At 46.1% G+C, this 17,231-nt stretch overlaps 1 protein-coding gene across 2 annotated transcripts in view; it reads right to left on the bottom strand.

The window, feature by feature from the left end:
• Positions 1-7,621: 7,621 nt before the first annotated feature.
• LOC110528787 (heparan-sulfate 6-O-sulfotransferase 1-A) overlaps positions 7,622-17,231 on the bottom strand; it is a 27,520-nt gene continuing 17,910 nt past the window's right edge. Inside the window, exons 1-5 of one of the 2 annotated variants that reach the window (XM_036982787.1) lie at positions 13,881-14,105; positions 11,580-11,683; positions 10,327-10,549; positions 9,947-10,195; positions 7,622-9,682 (exon numbers count right to left, since the gene is read on the bottom strand). In XM_036982787.1, the coding sequence (XP_036838682.1) occupies positions 9,371-9,682; positions 9,947-10,195; positions 10,327-10,549; positions 11,580-11,584 (789 nt within the window). In that variant the 5' untranslated portion in view covers positions 11,585-11,683; positions 13,881-14,105 and the 3' untranslated portion in view covers positions 7,622-9,370. Of the gene's footprint in view, positions 9,683-9,946; positions 10,196-10,326; positions 10,550-11,579; positions 11,684-13,880; positions 14,106-17,231 lie in introns of those variants that run through there. The other variant, XM_036982786.1, reaches the window with a different exon arrangement.

Here is a 17,231-nt window from a genome sequence, read left to right as displayed (position 1 = left end):
CCTAGAGAGGAACCAGGCTATGTGGGGTGGCCAGTCCTCTTCTGGCTGTGCCGGGTGGAGATTATAACAGAACATGGCTAAGATGTTCAAATGTTTATAAATGACCAGCATGGCCGAATAATAATAAGGCCGAACAGTTGAAACTGGAGCAGCAGCACGGTCAGGTGGACTGGGGACAGCAAGGAGTCATCATGTCAGTTAGTCCTGGGGCATGGTCCTAGGGCTCAGGTCCTCCGAGAGAGAGAAAGAAAAAGAGAATTAGAGAGAGCATATGTGGGGTGGCCAGTCCTCTTCTGGCTGTGCCATAATTAACTGAATCAGGTGGGTTACTGCAGGGCTGGAATGAAACCCTGCACTCACAGTAGCTCTCCAGAACCAAAGTTGTTGGAGAACCCTGGCCTATAGAGGAAGTTTCCACCATGAGGGGAAGTGATTGAGCCAAGTGCACACCATATAGTTACAGAGGACTCAACATTGTGTCTGTGAGAGAATGGGTAGCGCCATTGAAGCCATCTCCATTTAGTAGTAGTCCATTTTCTTCTACTACTGCTTATATGAGTTGGTTAACAAACTGAAAGGGTCTATACTGCCACCTGGAGTGTGTTGTTTGAACAGGCATAAAGCCAAGGCTGGTGATTTACTGCCACCTGCAGTTATGGAATGTTTGCTCACGAGTACAATTCATTGGCTGATTCTTCCTGATGACCTTGTTGGAATTATGTGGAATCATTCCTTAACCTATAGTAAGTTGACTACTTCAAAATGGTGAAAGTAATCAAATTAAATCCATTTTTATTTTTCACATGCACCGAATACAACAGGTGTAGACTTTACCATGAAATGCTTTGTTTTCAAGTCCTTCAGTTAAAAAGTTAAAAAGAAAGACAAATTATCAAAAAAGGAAATAGTATCACAATCAAATAACAATAATGAGACTATATACAAGGAGTACCAGTACTGAGTCAATGTGCAGGGGTATGAGATAGTTGAGGTGATTGATGTAATATGTACAGTGCCTTGCGAAAGTATTCGACCCCCTTGAACTTTGCGACCTTTTGCCACATTTCAGGCTTCAAACATAAAGATATAAAACTGTATTTTTTTGTGAAGAATCAACAACAAGTGGGACACAATCATGAAGTGGAACGACATTTATTGGATATTTCAAACTTTTTTAACAAATCAAAAACTGAAAAATTGGGCGTGCAAAATTATTCAGCCCCTTTACTTTCAGTGCAGCAAACTCTCTCCAGAAGTTCAGTGAGGATCTCTGAATGATCCAATGTTGACCTAAATGACTAATGATGATAAATACAATCCACCTGTGTGTAATCAAGTCTCCGTATAAATGCACCTGCACTGTGATAGTCTCAGAGGTCCGTTAAAAGCGCAGAGAGCATCATGAAGAACAAGGAACACGCCAGGCAGGTCCAAGATACTGTTGTGAAGAAGTTTAAAGCCCGATTTGGATACAAAAAGATTTCCCAAGCTTTAAACATCCCAAGGAGCACTGTGCAAGCAATAATATTGAAATGGAAGGAGTATCAGACCACTGCAAATCTACCAAGACCTGGCCGTCCCTCTAAACTTTCAGCTCATACAAGGAGAAGACTGATCAGAGATGCAGCCAAGAGGCCCATGATCACTCTGGATGAACTGCAGAGATCTACAGCTGAGGTGGGAGACTCTGTCCATAGGACAACAATCAGTCGTATATTGCACAAATCTGGCCTTTATGGAAGAGTGGCAAGAAGAAAGCCATTTCTTAAAGATATCCATAAAAAGTGTTGTTTAAAGTTTGCCACAAGCCACCTGGGAGACACACCAAACATGTGGAAGAAGGTGCTCTGGTCAGATGAAACCAAAATTGAACTTTTTGGCAACAATGCAAAACGTTATGTTTGGCGTAAAAGCAACACAGCTGAACACACCATCCCCACTGTCAAACATGGTGGTGGCAGCATCATGGTTTGGGCCTGCTTTTCTTCAGCAGGGACAGGGAAGATGGTTAAAATTGATGGGAAGATGGATGGAGCCAAATACAGGACCATTCTGGAAGAAAACCTGATGGAGTCTGCAAAAGACCTGAGACTGGGACGGAGATTTGTCTTCCAACAAGACAATGATCCAAAACATAAAGCAAAATCTACAATGGAATGGTTCAAAAATAAACATATCCAGGTGTTAGAATGGCCAAGTCAAAGTCCAGACCTGAATCCAATCGAGAATCTGTGGAAAGAACTGAAAACTGCTGTTCACAAATGCTCTCCATCCAACCTCACTGAGCTCGAGCTCGAGCTGTTTTACAAGGAAGAATGGGAAAAAATTTCAGTCTCTCGATGTACAAAACTGATAGAGACATACCCCAAGCGACTTACAGCTGTAATCGCAGCAAAAGGTGGCGCTACAAAGTATTAACTTAAGGGGGCTGAATAATTTTGCACAGCCAATTTTTCAGTTTTTGATTTGTTAAAAAAGTTTGAAATATCCAATAAATGTCGTTCCACTTCATGATTGTGTCCCACTTGTTGTTGATTCTTCACAAAAAAATACAGTTTTATATCTTTATGTTTGAAGCCTGAAATGTGGCAAAAGGTCACAAAGTTCAATGGGGCCGAATACTTTCGCAAGGCACTGTACATGTAGGTAGGGGTGAAAGTGACAAGGCAATCAGGAAAGATAATAAACAGAGTAGCAGCAGCATATGTGAAGAGTGTGAAAGTTTGGTTGTGTGTGTGGCGTCAATATGCATGTGTGTGTGTATGTTTTGTGTGTGTGAGCGTATGTAGTGGTATGTAGTCTTGTGTGTGTTGGAGTGTCAGTGTAGTATGTGTGAGTGTGTGGGTAGAGTCCAGTGAGTGTGCATAGAGTCAGCGCAAATAAAAAGGGGGTCAATGTAGATTGTCAGGGTGGTCATTTGATTAACTGGTTCAGCAGTCTTATGGCTTGGAGGTAGAAGCTGTTCAGGAGCCTTCTGGTCCCAGACTTTGCACGCGCGTGCACACACACACACACACACACACCCCCCCCCCCCCCCCCCCCCATGCTAAAACAGGCTTTTGGGCTCTACAGTGCATCTCCATGGTGCACACATCAGAATCACCTTCACTTTCACATACCAGAATTTGACTTAGTAAAGTGCTGCTGCTAGCAATAGACAAAATATACAGACAGAATATAGACAAAGAAATGTACATAATCTACAGGTTATTGCGACTGCACCAGGCCACCAGCTGTAGGAAGGGTAGGCAACCGGCCTGCAGTCTGCACCCCGTCTGCTTTAGAAATTACAGAGGAGAGAGGGTCAGTTCCTGAGGGACTGTACTAGCTCAATGGTTTGATTCAATATTAATACAACAAAGAGCTGGTCCATTAATTATCCTGTCAGACCTGACCTTCACACACACCAATACACACACCACACATGCCCTCCTCCCCCACAAACACACGCCTGCACAAATGCACGCACACACACACTCCCCACAGGGGCCGTTTGTCTGTCAGAAAGGTGATGTCACCAGATGAATTATGGGAGGTGGCTGTCATCTTTGGGGTCAAATACAACATGGCATCCCTGGGGTGGGAGGTCAGCGTTCTCCCTGGCTGCTGTCACACCTCGCAGGACTGCCATTTTATAGGTTACACACAGGACCAGCCCTGTGCAAACAACCCCAATTAAACTCACTCACATTAATATTAACACACTCTACTGTGTGTCTGTGAGTCTTTGGTTTCATGTGAGTCCTTGCTAATTAAAGTCTCCATGTCAGTATAATGGGGGTGAGGAGAGGTCCCCAACATGAAGCTAATTCACCACTAGTGAAGCGGGGAACACTATCATTAACATGAACCTGTAGCGAGGAGTAGGAGGCAGTTGTATTTGGTATTAATACTGACTAGTCACAGTTATTGATGATATATTGGCATATAATTTTAATATTATTCAACATATTAAATCACATATAAGAGAAACACGTTACGGCTCATCTCTAACTTGTAATCCATATAGCTTCCATTGACTCAGCCGAACCCACATCTGCTTTCCCGTTAGGTGTGTGTGTGTGTGTGTGTCCATAAATGTCTGATTAATGGTAATTCAACCGAGGGTCCAAGAGGGCAAGCCATGGGTCATGGCCAGATAGACTGGACAGTGTACATCTCTGGGTGTCACGAATCCCGTTTCCTGAGTCTGTTTTTGCCTGTGTTCTGTCCTGGAGTGTTTTTTTTCCGGCGTCCTGGAACGCACCCTGTCTGGTTGCCGGGCAATGTAGCCAGTTGGGAGTTCTGATTACCCGCACCTGTATCCCATCAGCTATCTGCACACCTGGTCCTGATCATCATCTCTCCTCTTCATAAGCCCGGACCTGACATCCATTCCCTGACGGATCGTTAGCCATGAACAGTATGTTGTGCCATAGTATCTGCCTCAAGTTGGATAGAAGTTGTTTTTTATGTATTGCTTGCCTTAAACTTATCTCCGTTTTGTTCTGTCTTCAGTTACTCACCCGGATCATTTACCCCATTCCCGCCTGGTCGTCGGAGGATTCCGCTCCCCCATTGGATCCACCTATTTACTCCCATCAACTCACCTCTGCCCCCTATGCCACCTGGATATATCTACCCATTCACATTCACTTGTAAATAAATACTCGCCTTCTTCCTACTCTCCTTGTCCTGGTCTGCTTCTGGGTTCGATTTTGAAAGAACGTGACACTGGGTGTCAGTGGGGCTCTACTGTATATTTATTTGACGTTAACGAGCAATACAGACACAGACTATGGGCTGTTCTTTTTAGGACCCTCTATAAACTCGCTGTCACAGGGGTACGATTTAGCCTCGACCTCGTAGGATGGCTGGGGCCCTGATGAGATGGTAAGTCACGGTATGGCCCGTCTTTCACTGTCCTTTAGAAGAATCCACACGTGATAGATAGGAGAGTTGCTCCTAAGCCGTTATCTCTTGTATTCCAGCCTGCTGCATCTCTTGTATTATCTCTTGTATTCCAGCCTGCTGCATCTCTTGTATTATCTCTTCTATTCCAGCCTTCTGCATCGCTTGTATTATCGCTTGTATTGTCGCTTGTATTCTCTCTTGTATTATCTCTTGTATTCCAGCCTGCTGCATCTCTTGTATTATCTCTTGTATTCCAGCCTTCTGCATCTCTTGCATTATCGCTTGTATTATCGCTTGTATTATCGCTTGTATTGTCGCTTGTATTGTCGCTTGTATTATCTCTTGTATTCCAGCCTTCTGCATCTCTTGTATTATCGCTTGTATTATCGCTTGTATTGTCGCTTGTATTATCTCTTGTATTCCAGCCTTCTGCATCTCTTGTATTATCGCTTGTATTATCGCTTGTATTGTCGCTTGTATTATCTCTTGTATTCCAGCCTTCTGCATCTCTTGCATTATCGCTTGTATTATCGCTTGTATTATCGCTTGTATTATCGCTTGTATTGTCGCTTGTATTGTCGCTTGTATTATCTCTTGTATTCCAGTCCGCTGCATCTCACCCATTACTGCTGGTTTTACTTGTCTGCTCTTGGAATGACAGCGAACCAGGGTCTGTGTGTACTGACACAAAGGGCCAATCAGAGATCATAGACATGGAGTATAGTATAGTCCACCATGTACTCTCTATCCAGGGAAATATTGCCCAGCCCTGTGTTGTCAGAGGTCCGTGCACTTTTGGGGCTACAATGGAAATAAGTCTCTGACTTCCCCTTTATTGTTTTTAAAATGTACGTATTCTTGTGTTTTTTTAAACTGGCAAATAAAATCAATCAATCAAAGATCACTAGGTTGCTATATTGGGCTCCTGAGTGGCACAGTGGTCTAAGGAACTGGATCTCAGTGCAAGAGGTGTTACTATAGTACCTGGTTCGAATCCAGGCTTTATCACATCTGGCTGTGATTGGTAGTCCCATAGGGTGGTGCACAATTGGCCCAGTGTTGTCTGTGTTAGGCTGTCATTGTAAATAAGAATTTGTTCTTAACTGACTTGCTTAGTTAAATAAATGGTTAAAAAAAATATGAATCATGAAGCTGCTTATAACTGCTCTTCCCTGGTTCCCTCTCCTGTCCTTATAACTGCTCTTCCCTGGTTCCCTCTCCTGTCCTTATAACTGCTCTTCCCTGGTTCCCTCTCCTGTCCTTATAACTGCTCTTCCCTGGCTCCCTGCCCTGTCCTTATAACTGCTCGTCCCTGGCTCCCTCTCCTGTCCTTATAACTGCTCTTCCCTGCTTCCCTCTCCTGTCCTTATAACTGCTCTTCCCTTGTTCCCTATCCTGTCCTTATAATTGCTCTTCCCTGGCTCCCTCTCCTGTCCTTATAACTGCTCTTCCCTGGCTCCCTCTCCTGTCCTTATAACTGCTCTTCCCTGGCTCCCTCTCCTGTCCTTATAACTGCTCTTCCCTGGTTCCCTCTCCTGTCCTTATAACTGCTCTTCCCTGGTTCCCTCTCCTGTCCTTATAACTGCTCTTCCCTTGTTCCCTATCCTGTCCTTATAACTGCTCTTCCCTGGTTCCCTCTCCTGTCCTTAACTGCTCTTCCCTGGTTCCCTCTCCTGTCCTTATAACTGCTCTTCCCTTGTTCCCTATCCTGTCCTTATAACTGCTCTTCCCTGGTTCCCTCTCCTGTCCTTAACTGCTCTTCCCTGGTTCCCTCTCCTGTCCTTATAACTGCTCTTCCCTGGTTCCCTCTCCTGTCCTTATAACTGCTCTTCCCTTGTTCCCTATCCTGTCCTTATAACTGCTCTTCCCTTCCCTACCTCACCTCTAACGACCTGACTCTACTTTATCCCTTACCCACTCTGCCTCATCCTGGCTCCCTCCACCTCACCTCTAACGACTTGACTCTACTTGATCCCTTACCCACTCTGCCTCATCCTGGCTCCCTCTACCTCACCTCTAACGACCTGACTCTACTTTATCCCTTACCCACTCTGCCTCATCCTGGCTCCTTCTACCTCACCTCTAACAACCTGACTCTACTTGATCCCTTACCCACTCTGCCTCATCCTGGCTCCCTCCACCTCACCTCTAACGACCTGACTCTACTTGATCCCTTACCCACTCTGCCTCATCCTGGCTCCTTCTACCTCACCTCTAACGACCTGACTCTACTTGATCCCTTACCCACTCTGCCTCATCCTGGCTCCTTCTACCTCACCTCTAACGACCTGACTCTACTTGATCCCTTACCCACTCTGCCTCATCCTGGCTCCTTCTACCTCACCTCTAACGACCTGACTCTACTTGATCCCTTACCCACTCTGCCTCATCCTGGCTCCCTCTAACCCACCCACTCTTCCTCCTCCTCTCCTCAATCCACCAAGAACATGAAGTGTAATTTACTCCCCTCCACTCAAGCCACAGGCTGTTCCGGCTGGCCTTGGATGGAGGTGTGTGTTCACGTGTGTGTCGATTGAATTAGACAGTAGATCAGTGTTGACAGGACCAAGGCTGTCATTAAGAGGGAACCGGCTGTTTTCTGAGGTCACGGTTCTGCAGTTTTACTGTGTGTGTGTGTGAGAGAATGGGAAAAAGAACTAGAGAGAGAAAATATAACATATACAGTATATGAGTGCACCAATGTTGGAAATAACACAAAAACAAGGGGTAGTTTTTCAAAAATGGAATATTTTAATTAGTGGTTTGATGATCCGTTATTGCAATCATAAGATCATTTCCTGAATGACGCTGATAGTGGGAACAGGACACCATCGGCAGAACATTCCAAAAACGAGTTGAGACACACAGGAAGTAAACGTTTGTGATGGGAAATATTCAATTTCATTCAACGGAAATATTTAAGACACTAGTGTAAGCGATAAGATTGTAAAGAAAGTTTATAGCAGTATGGCCTGGTATAATTTGATTTTGTCAGATATCAAGGTGACCTACAGTTAAGGGAAACGTCTACCTCAAGCATTCGTCTCTGTGTGAGTGTGTCTCTCCCTCCATGTTAAGAATACATGAAAAGGGTTCCCCTTCAGGCCTCTAACACTATGGTAAGAGATTGGTCATATAGCAAGTCAATCACACAGCAATGCTACTGCAATTCTCTCTATCTCACACACAATCACACAGGATATTTACAAATGCATACACACTATTTACACTATTTACATGTGTATGTGCACACAGAGAGACACACACAGAAACACAGTGGAAAAGTAGTCAAAAAAGTGGTGTGAGCCTGAAATATCAGGTAGGTCTAATAGTCATCATGCCTGTCCTGAGAGGCACTAACTACCAATCAGAAGTAGGGTTGGGCTCAGTTCCATTTACACTGCATCAGATCAGCTCTAACATTCATCACATCCATGGCCACGTCTCAAACCACACCCTATTCCTTATAGGGCCACATAGGGCTCTGATGAAAAGTAGTGCACTATATAGGGAATAGGGCGCCAGAAGTAGCACACTACATAAGGAATAATAAGGTGTTGGAATGGAAGTAGTGCCCCACAAAGGGAATAGGATGTAATTTGGATGGATATCTACCCAGTTGTCTACACACATATATGCATAACGTCCCCATCATTTTAAAATAATGGCTATGGTCCATGGTACGTCCATCTATCGGTTACATTTCCTTTAAAAAACATACAAATAAAATAATCACTTTCTGTAGGCAGTAACATTGGTCTCAGTGTCATCACAATGCTGCTTTTAAAAAAACACATAAAACCGATATAATAATAAACATAGTAGTTCTAAACTGAGAATTGCGTCACTAAGACACATGTTCATTTATTTAACTAGGCATGTCAGTTAAGAACAAATTGTTATTTTCAATGACCGCCTAGGAACAGTGGGTTAGCTGCCTTGTTCAGGGGCAGAACGACAGAATTTTACCTTGTCAGCTCAGGGATTCGATCTTGCAACCAATTGGTTACTAGTCCCAACACACTCTAACCATTAGGCGACCCTGCCGCCCCAATTTTCATGTCTGAAATGGTGGCTGATTTCCAAGCAAAAAGCTTTTTATACATAGTCCAACTCTTGCTTTATGTAGACTTTTTTCTGTAAATGTTACATTTTCATTTTCTTGGTTCAGCTCAGCCAAAGGAAAACTTTCTGTCCAATAGCTCAAAGCTCTGCTCTCTGATTGGAGCTATACATCCAGGAAGTAAAGAGGTCCGTTTCAAGGGATTTCTGGGAGTTTCACCACTATCGTTTCTTTCACCGCGCACTTTACGTGGGGTACCAGAGAGAGAAAGAAGAGGAGGCAAGGGAGAGCGAGAGAGAGGGAACGATGAAAGTCAGTTATCAGCGACATTCAATCCATTCCTCTACTTCAGTCTCCATAACTACCCTATACACTTTCACCCCTGACCTCTAACCTCCGATGAGTGTGTGTGCGTTACCAAAGCTTAATTATCTGGTTCATATAGTCTTCCGTCGGTAACCTCCCTCCCACCTCCCCATCCTCTGGGTCCTCCACTTCTCCCTCTCCTGGTCCAGGGGTTAGTTTGGATCTAGAAGGCCACAGGCCCACTCCCAGGCCTTGACCCTCGACCCCTAGCCCCTGACCGTTGTGGTTCTGGTTGTGGGTCCTGAGTCGTTGCAGCCGTCGTTCCTGCTGCCTGGTGTACTGGTATCTCTGCTGGAACAGGTCTCTGGCGTAATCATACAGCCTCATGTCCAGCTCATTCAGCTCCTCGATGCGCTGCACCTGGAGTACAGAGAGGGAGGGAGGGTGTCAGCTGACAGTCCTGATGCAAACATCTGTGGGTGGTGGGGAATTGTCTGTTCAACTTGGTTCAACAATTTAACAACCAAGTACAGCCAATATATGGTGGAAAACAGCACAGTATCCTGGTGTGATAACTGATAACATGTTCCAAATGGCAACACACACACACACACACACACACATACACACACACGCATACACACACGCATACACATACACACACACACACACACACACACACACCGTAGTGTTGTCCAAATCCACTCCGGCCGCTCTGGTGCTGTTGTATTGCATAAAGGGTCGTATGAACCTCAGTCTGAAGGTACGTTCAAACAGGAACTGGGTTTTCCTCTGGTACTCTGTCAGGCCGAAGAAGGCCATGTCCCTCAGGTTCTTCTTAGCGGAGTCTAATAACAGCTGAGAACGCCTCTGCTCTGGGACTGTAGACATGTTGTAGCAGCCTACCAGGCTCAGGTCCGCTAGCATACGAACCTATAGGAAAAGGTAAGGGGAGGTTAGTACATTTCAACATTGTGTGGACCATAAAATTAGTCTATTCTATCCAAACGTGTGTGTGTGCGCGTGTGTGCGTGTGTGTGTGTGTCCATTTATTAGTCTCTCACCTGTCTGTTATTGGCCAGGTTATAAGGACAGTCCATGAACTGCTGCAAGGTACATCCTGACCAATCAGAACCCTCGTAGCAGGCTGGTAGTTCCTCCGGCGTAGGGGTTCGTCCATCACACATGTGTAATGAGGTCTTCCACGTCGCGCCCCTCTGGACGTGTCTCCATTCGCTGAGGTACCGAGACACTGGGTCCCTTAAGAGGGTTATGTAGTAGAATTTCCTAAAAGAGGAGAGAGAAGAATGATGAGGGAGAGAGAGAGGTTAGACATACTGGATGAACTGATATAACATACTGTGTAGTTCCACAAATAGCCAAAGGGTGGCAGTGTTTGCAATGGTTTGTTACTATGGTTTAGATCCCTGGGAAATAAAACTCATTGGAACCAGGGGGAAGAGAGAGAGAGGAGGGTAGAGAGAGAGGGGAGAGAGGGGGGGAGAGAGGAGGGGAGAGAGAGAGGGAAGAGAAAGAGAGAGGGGGAGAGAGAAAGAGGGGGGAGAGGGGGAGAGAGAGAGGAGGGGAGAGAGAGGAGGGGAGGGAGAGAGAGGGAGGAGGGGAGAGAGAGAGGGGTGGAGAGGGAGAGAGGAGGGAAGAGAGAGAGGGGGGTAGAGAGAGGAGAGAGAGAGGAGGGAGAGAGAGAGAGGGGGAGAAAGAGAGAGGAGAGGGGGAAGAGCGAGAGGGGGGAGAGAGAGAGGCGGGGAGAGAGAGAGGGGGAAGAGAGAGAGGGGGAGAGAGAGAGGGAAGAGAGAGAGGGGGAGAGAGAGAGAGAGGGAAGAGAGAGAGGGGAGGGAGAGAGGGGGGAGAGTGAGCGGAGAGAGAGGGAGGAGAGGGGGAAGAGAGAGAGAGGAGTTGGAGGGGGAAGAGTGAGAGAGAGGGGGGAGAGAGAGAGAGGAGAGAGACAGACAGATTGGCTAGGGTCAGTGTTCAGGCTACGGTGCAGGAATCTGCTGGCACAGGCACATCACAGTACAAACACCCTCACACACAATCTCTCTCTCTCTCTCTCTCTCTCTCTCTCACACACACACACACACACACACTCACACACACCATCCCCCGATGCAGTATGAGTCATCTCTCAACAGCAGGGTTGATACTCTAGAGGAAGACGAACCCCACTGAGCCACCTGACATACCTGTGTGTGTGTGTGTGTGTGTGTGTGTGTGTGTGTGTGTGTGTGTGTGTGTGTGTGTGTGTGTGTGTGCCCATGAGAGAGAGGATGTTTTTCCCGTGATGTGTTATTGTGTTTACCCCATCGTGGTGTAGAGACACTCCTCATCCTGTCCTACTGGTTGTATCACATCATCAATGTCTACAGATAACTCAGAGCTCCTGACAGGAATCTATGGAATGGGCTACACACACACACACACACACACACACACACACACACACACACACACACACATGGACAGTGATAGGGCATCACAACATGGGGAATGGAGTCTGATCTTTGAAGAATCTCACAGACACGCATGCACACCAACTCCCCATCCCCTCACTAGAAGAAGCCAGTATTACTCACAAAAAAGTCCCCCTTACAGTACAGTCCTTGATTACCGGACATGTTTCTCCCTCTCTCTCTCTCTCACACACACACACACACACACACACACACACACACACACACACACACACACACTGTATATTGACTGAGAAAGTGAGAGAACGTGAGCTAGAGAATGTAGCAAAGAAAGAGAAGGAGAAAGAGAGAGAAATGTGAGGAGAGAAAGAGTGGGCGAAGTTGAAGAATGTTCAATTAGTTTTGTAATTCTGTGAGAGCAGTGGAGGCCAGGAGCCAGGGTGATTTATCAAAGTTATGGCTTCTGTTCTAATGAGAAAAGCCGTCAGAAGGCTCAGCCATATCACCAGCTACAAAAGAAACGCAACGAAATAAAGAAATGCATACATGCAACGTTGTTGTCTTTGTTGTATAATAATATAAAGGAACAAATATCCGGCAAGGAATTCAATCTGCTTTCAACCCTGGCTTGAAGCCGCCTGTAGTGGGATCGGCTACTGGAGTGTGTGTGTATGTGTGTGTGTATTCTACCAGTGCAGGTCTCCATGTTATCTTAAGGAAACACACAGGCCTTGTCTCCTGTGGAAATCTCAGCTTCCTGCTCCAGAACACAAACCTCTGGCTTCTCTCTTGCTCTCCTCCCTCCTCTCCCTGTCTCCCTTTCTTTCTCTCTCACTTTATTCTCCATCCCTCTTCATCCTTCTCCTCACCCTCAATCCCCACTCTCTTATCGCTCCATCCCCCTTCCTTTTCCTTTCTCTCTATCCTCCCTCCTTCTTTATCCTTCTCTCCCTCCATCCTCTCATCTCAATCTCTATCCTACCTCCCTGTCTTCTTCCTGTTTATCTCTCTATCCTACCTCCCTGTCTTCTTCCTGTTTATCTCTCTATCCTACCTCCCTGTCTTCTTCCTGTTTATCTCTCTATCCTACCTCCCTGTCTTCTTCCTGTTTATCTCTCTATCCTACCTCCCTGTCTTCTTCCTGTTTATCTCTCTATCCTACCTCCCTGTCTTCTTCCTGTTAATCTCTCTATCCTACCTCCCTGTCTTCTTCCTGTTTATCTCTCTATCCTACCTCCCTGTCTTCTTCCTGTTTATCTCTCTATCCTACCTCCCTGTCTTCTTCCTGTTTCTCTCTCTATCCTACCTCCCTGTCTTCTTCCTGTGTATCTCTCTATCCTACCTCCCTGTCTTCTTCCTGTTTATCTCTCTATCCTACCTCCCTGTCTTCTTCCTGTTTCTCTCTCTATCCTACCTCCCTGTCTTCTTCCTGTGTATCTCTCTATCCTACCTCCCTGTCTTCTTCCTGTTTATCTATCTATCCTACCTCCCTGTCTTCTTCCTGTTTCTCTCTCTATCCTACCTCCCTGTCTTCTTCCTGTTTATCTCTCTATCCTACCTCCCTGTCTTCTTCCTGTTTCTCTCTCTATCCTACCTCCCTGTCTTCTTCCTGTTTATCTCTCTATCCTACCTCCCGGTCTTCTTCCTGTTTATCTCTCTATCCTACCTCCCTGTCTTCTTCCTGTTTATCTCTCTATCCTACCTCCCTGTCTTCTTCCTGTTTATCTCTCTATCCTACCTCCCTGTCTTCTTCCTGTTAATCTCTCTATCCTACCTCCCTGTCTTCTTCCTGTTTATCTCTCTATCCTACCTCCCTGTCTTCTTCCTGTTTATCTCTCTATCCTACCTCCCTGTCTTCTTCCTGTTTCTCTCTCTATCCTACCTCCCTGTCTTCTTCCTGTGTATCTCTCTATCCTACCTCCCTGTCTTCTTCCTGTGTATCTCTCTATCCTACCTCCCTGTCTTCTTCCTGTTTATCTCTCTATCCTACCTCCCTGTCTTCTTCCTGTTTCTCTCTCTATCCTACCTCCCTGTCTTCTTCCTGTTTATCTCTCTATCCTACCTCCCGGTCTTCTTCCTGTTTATCTCTCTATCCTCGTTATCTTACTCAAATCACTGCAACATTCTGCATTAAAAAAATGAAATATGCAGAGAAAACATTTCTCCCAAATGTTTTTGTCCTCACCTACCGTCAAAAGACATTTCCCCTCTAAGCAAGGAAAGGGAAACATCCGCACACCGTCTGTCTGGCTGGAGTTGTATTAAGCTGCTTATTTCTTTGGCGGCAGAGATAAGTCAATCCAAACTCATATTTACACATGAAGAGAGAGAGAGAGGGGGAGAGCAAGAGTGAACTGCCAACATTTATTCCTGTAACCATAACCAAATATGTGTGTATGGGAAAAGTATCAAAGTGTGTGTGTGTGTGTGTGTGTGTGTGTGTGTAGTTCTTTCTAGGGAAAGCCCTTGGCCTGTCTCCTCTCCTCAGGCCTCTCAGACTGTGGGATTCGGAGCCAGTGGAATGTACTAGCTGTACATTCTGATGATATCAGCCCTTGTCATCAGGGTGTGTGTAAACTGATTCCCTTGACCTCAGTATCTGGGGCAGGCAAGCAGCAAGAAACAGCTTGTTTTAGGTATTTTCCCCAGCAAACACACACGCACACACACACACACACACACACACACACACACACACACACACACACACACACACACACACACACACACACACACAGCGTTAGGGATGAGGAGGGAGTTAAAGGCAGGAGGGGAGAGGTGAGTGACTGACTGGCTTTAAGGTAGGTTGGGGTAATTAAGGACTGCTTAATGAGGTTACCAGAGTGACAGATGGCGTTAATGACACACGCACACCCCTTCCCTCAGGCCAGGATTAGTGTGTGTCATATCGTGGCTGGAGACGGGAGTGTGAAATTGGAGTGATAAGGTATTTAACATTTAAACACTCTAGACCTCCCCACCTCTTCCTCTACTCCCCTCCCCTCGTCCTTTATTTCCTTCCTTCCTTCCTTCCTTCCTTCCTTCCTTCCTTCCTTCCTTCCTTCCTTCCTTCCTTCCTTCCTTCCTTCTGTAGTATTACCACTAGTCTGTCAGTGGCGTGGAACAGGTAGGACATGGTGAGTGTGTTTAAACACTGTTCTATAATAAACGACATACTTACTTAACAAGGGGATGATCCCCTAAACCAATCCGATAAGACAGTCTGTCTGCCCCCTCGCCAGCACCCACCTAACCTTATTACCGAAATAACCTCAAGAGGTAATAGTCAAGTCTAGTCCAAACAAAGAAGAGGCAGAGAGAGTGGCAGAAAGAGGGAAGAGCCCTACAGGCATAAATACCATTTAGACACAATGCATTTCTGCTTGTTACAGGCAGACAGATGAGTCAACAGCCATCCGGCCTTGTGCTTCCTGGGCCCGGAGAGAAGCCTGGGGCTGGATAAGAGATTCGGTCAGGGGACTGAGGGTTTTCCCTGGGGAGAGGGAGGGGAAGGATGAGTGATGTGAGCGTGTGTGTGTTGGGGGTCTCTGCCAAACATGGCCCACCTGTTTAAAGAATGGGCTAATGAGCCACGCCTGGGGGAGTGTGAGTGTCTGTGTAGAGGTAGGGGGGAAACCACAGATTCCTAGGAAAAAGGGAAAGACAGGAGAGGAAAGGGGGGTATAATGAAATACTGTGCAACAGGGGCAACAGTCTTGTACAGAGCGGTGTGTGTGTTTCCTCACATAAAGGGCAGGGTGAAAGAGGCCTTTTGTCTGGGAGTGTAACTTGAGCTCCAGGCTTCACACAGGCGTGCATACGAACACGTACACACACAAAGGTGAGCAAAATAATGACTGAATTGGACAGATTTGTCCTAACTCATATGTATGCCCTCATGAGCGCGCGCACGCACACACACACACACACACACACACACACACACACACACACAAACCCACCGTTGGCAGCTGCGAACTCAGAGATTAAGGCCAGTGTGACGGACATGCTTATGGTTCCAGCTCAGAAAGAGAGAGGGAGGAAATAGAGAGAGAGAAAACTAAAAGATAATATGAAGTGAAAATGTGGTCATTAAAGCCACACTCTGTAAGCAGGCCAACATCAAATCGAAGGATAAACTTCATTCATTGAAATAGCTGGAGAACTCAGACTGTGGCTTTACATTGTAAAGGAAGACAGTTGCATGTTGAGGCTTTCTGTTGGTGTTCCAACCCGACTTTACTTTATAGATCTGAACACTGCTAGGGGTCATTTCAGCCCCCCCCCCCCCCCTCTCTGCCTATCGCTTTCTATTCCTCCTCTCCTTATGATGCTATCAAAAAAGAAGAGGAATGAGAAAAAGGGAGGGAAGAGGAGACAGAAAGAGATGGGCTGAGTGTCTCTGTGTTGTCGTTCATTGATGACATGTTGATTCTCTCTGCTCAGACTAGAGGCTGCATCTCTCCATTCTCCCCCTTTAAACCCTGTGACATCTCACCCCCCTAATCAACCCTTCACCTCTCCTCTCATCCCTCCCCTGATCCAGACAGATGCTCCCCTGCGATGCCCTCCTCTCTGTGTGTGTGTGTGTGTGTCCATCCTAGGCAGACGCTCCCCTGCGATCCCAATCCCAGCTCAGATGCACCGGAATTCCGAGCCAGCCCAGCTGTCGTCTTGGCAATGCTCCGTGATTGTCTGACCACCATGGCCAATCCACACACACACACACACACACACACACACACACACACACACGCGCACACAAAGCGTTTATTTTCCCTAACCCTAACCTCCAAAACCCTAAACCTTAAGCTTAAAATAACATTTGAACAAATTCAGGACCTGAAAAAAGTCCTGACTTTTCAAAACAGTTCTTGTTTCCCTACGTTGTCAGGACATTCAGGTGAATTATTAGGACACTGGTATCATGATAAGAAACACAAACACAGATCTGCCAACCAGACAAACAAGTCCTCAGAGCAGAAATACAGACTGCTGAGGGAAAAGAGAGAGAGATCCCCAACTCCCTCATTTCATGTACCTCTGGTCCTAAGACCCAGACTCAACCATGGTGTGTGTGTGTGTGTGTGTGTGTGTGTGTGTGTGTGTGTGTGTGTGTGTGTGTGTGAAGCTCTCCAGACCCGACCAGCCCCAGAGAACAGATTTCCACTAATGAGGGAGGAATCAGAGAGAATCGAAGGAATCTTAAACAAATCCCAGATAAGACCCTGGGTGTGTGTGTGTGTGTGTGTGTGTGTGTGTTTGTGTGTGTGTGGAGACGTTAAACATTAACGCAGCAGAATACTCAGACTTCAGACCCGCCAGCAGATCCTCATCTCACCTACACTGTCTGTCTGTCTGTCTGTCTGTCTGTCTGTCTGTCTGTCTGTCTGTCTGTCTGTCTGTCTGTCTGTCTGTCTGTCTGAGAGAGAGAGACTTGCTGGGCATGGATTCTATAATGACTTGCTGGGCATGGATTCTATAATGACTTGCTGGGCATGGATTCTATAATGATAGATCTTACACTCACTGTCATTGAC

This window comes from Oncorhynchus mykiss, chromosome 7, assembly GCF_013265735.2.
Source record: "Oncorhynchus mykiss isolate Arlee chromosome 7, USDA_OmykA_1.1, whole genome shotgun sequence".
NCBI lineage: Eukaryota > Metazoa > Chordata > Actinopteri > Salmoniformes > Salmonidae > Oncorhynchus > Oncorhynchus mykiss.
This window is presented reverse-complemented; position numbering and strand designations above follow the sequence as displayed.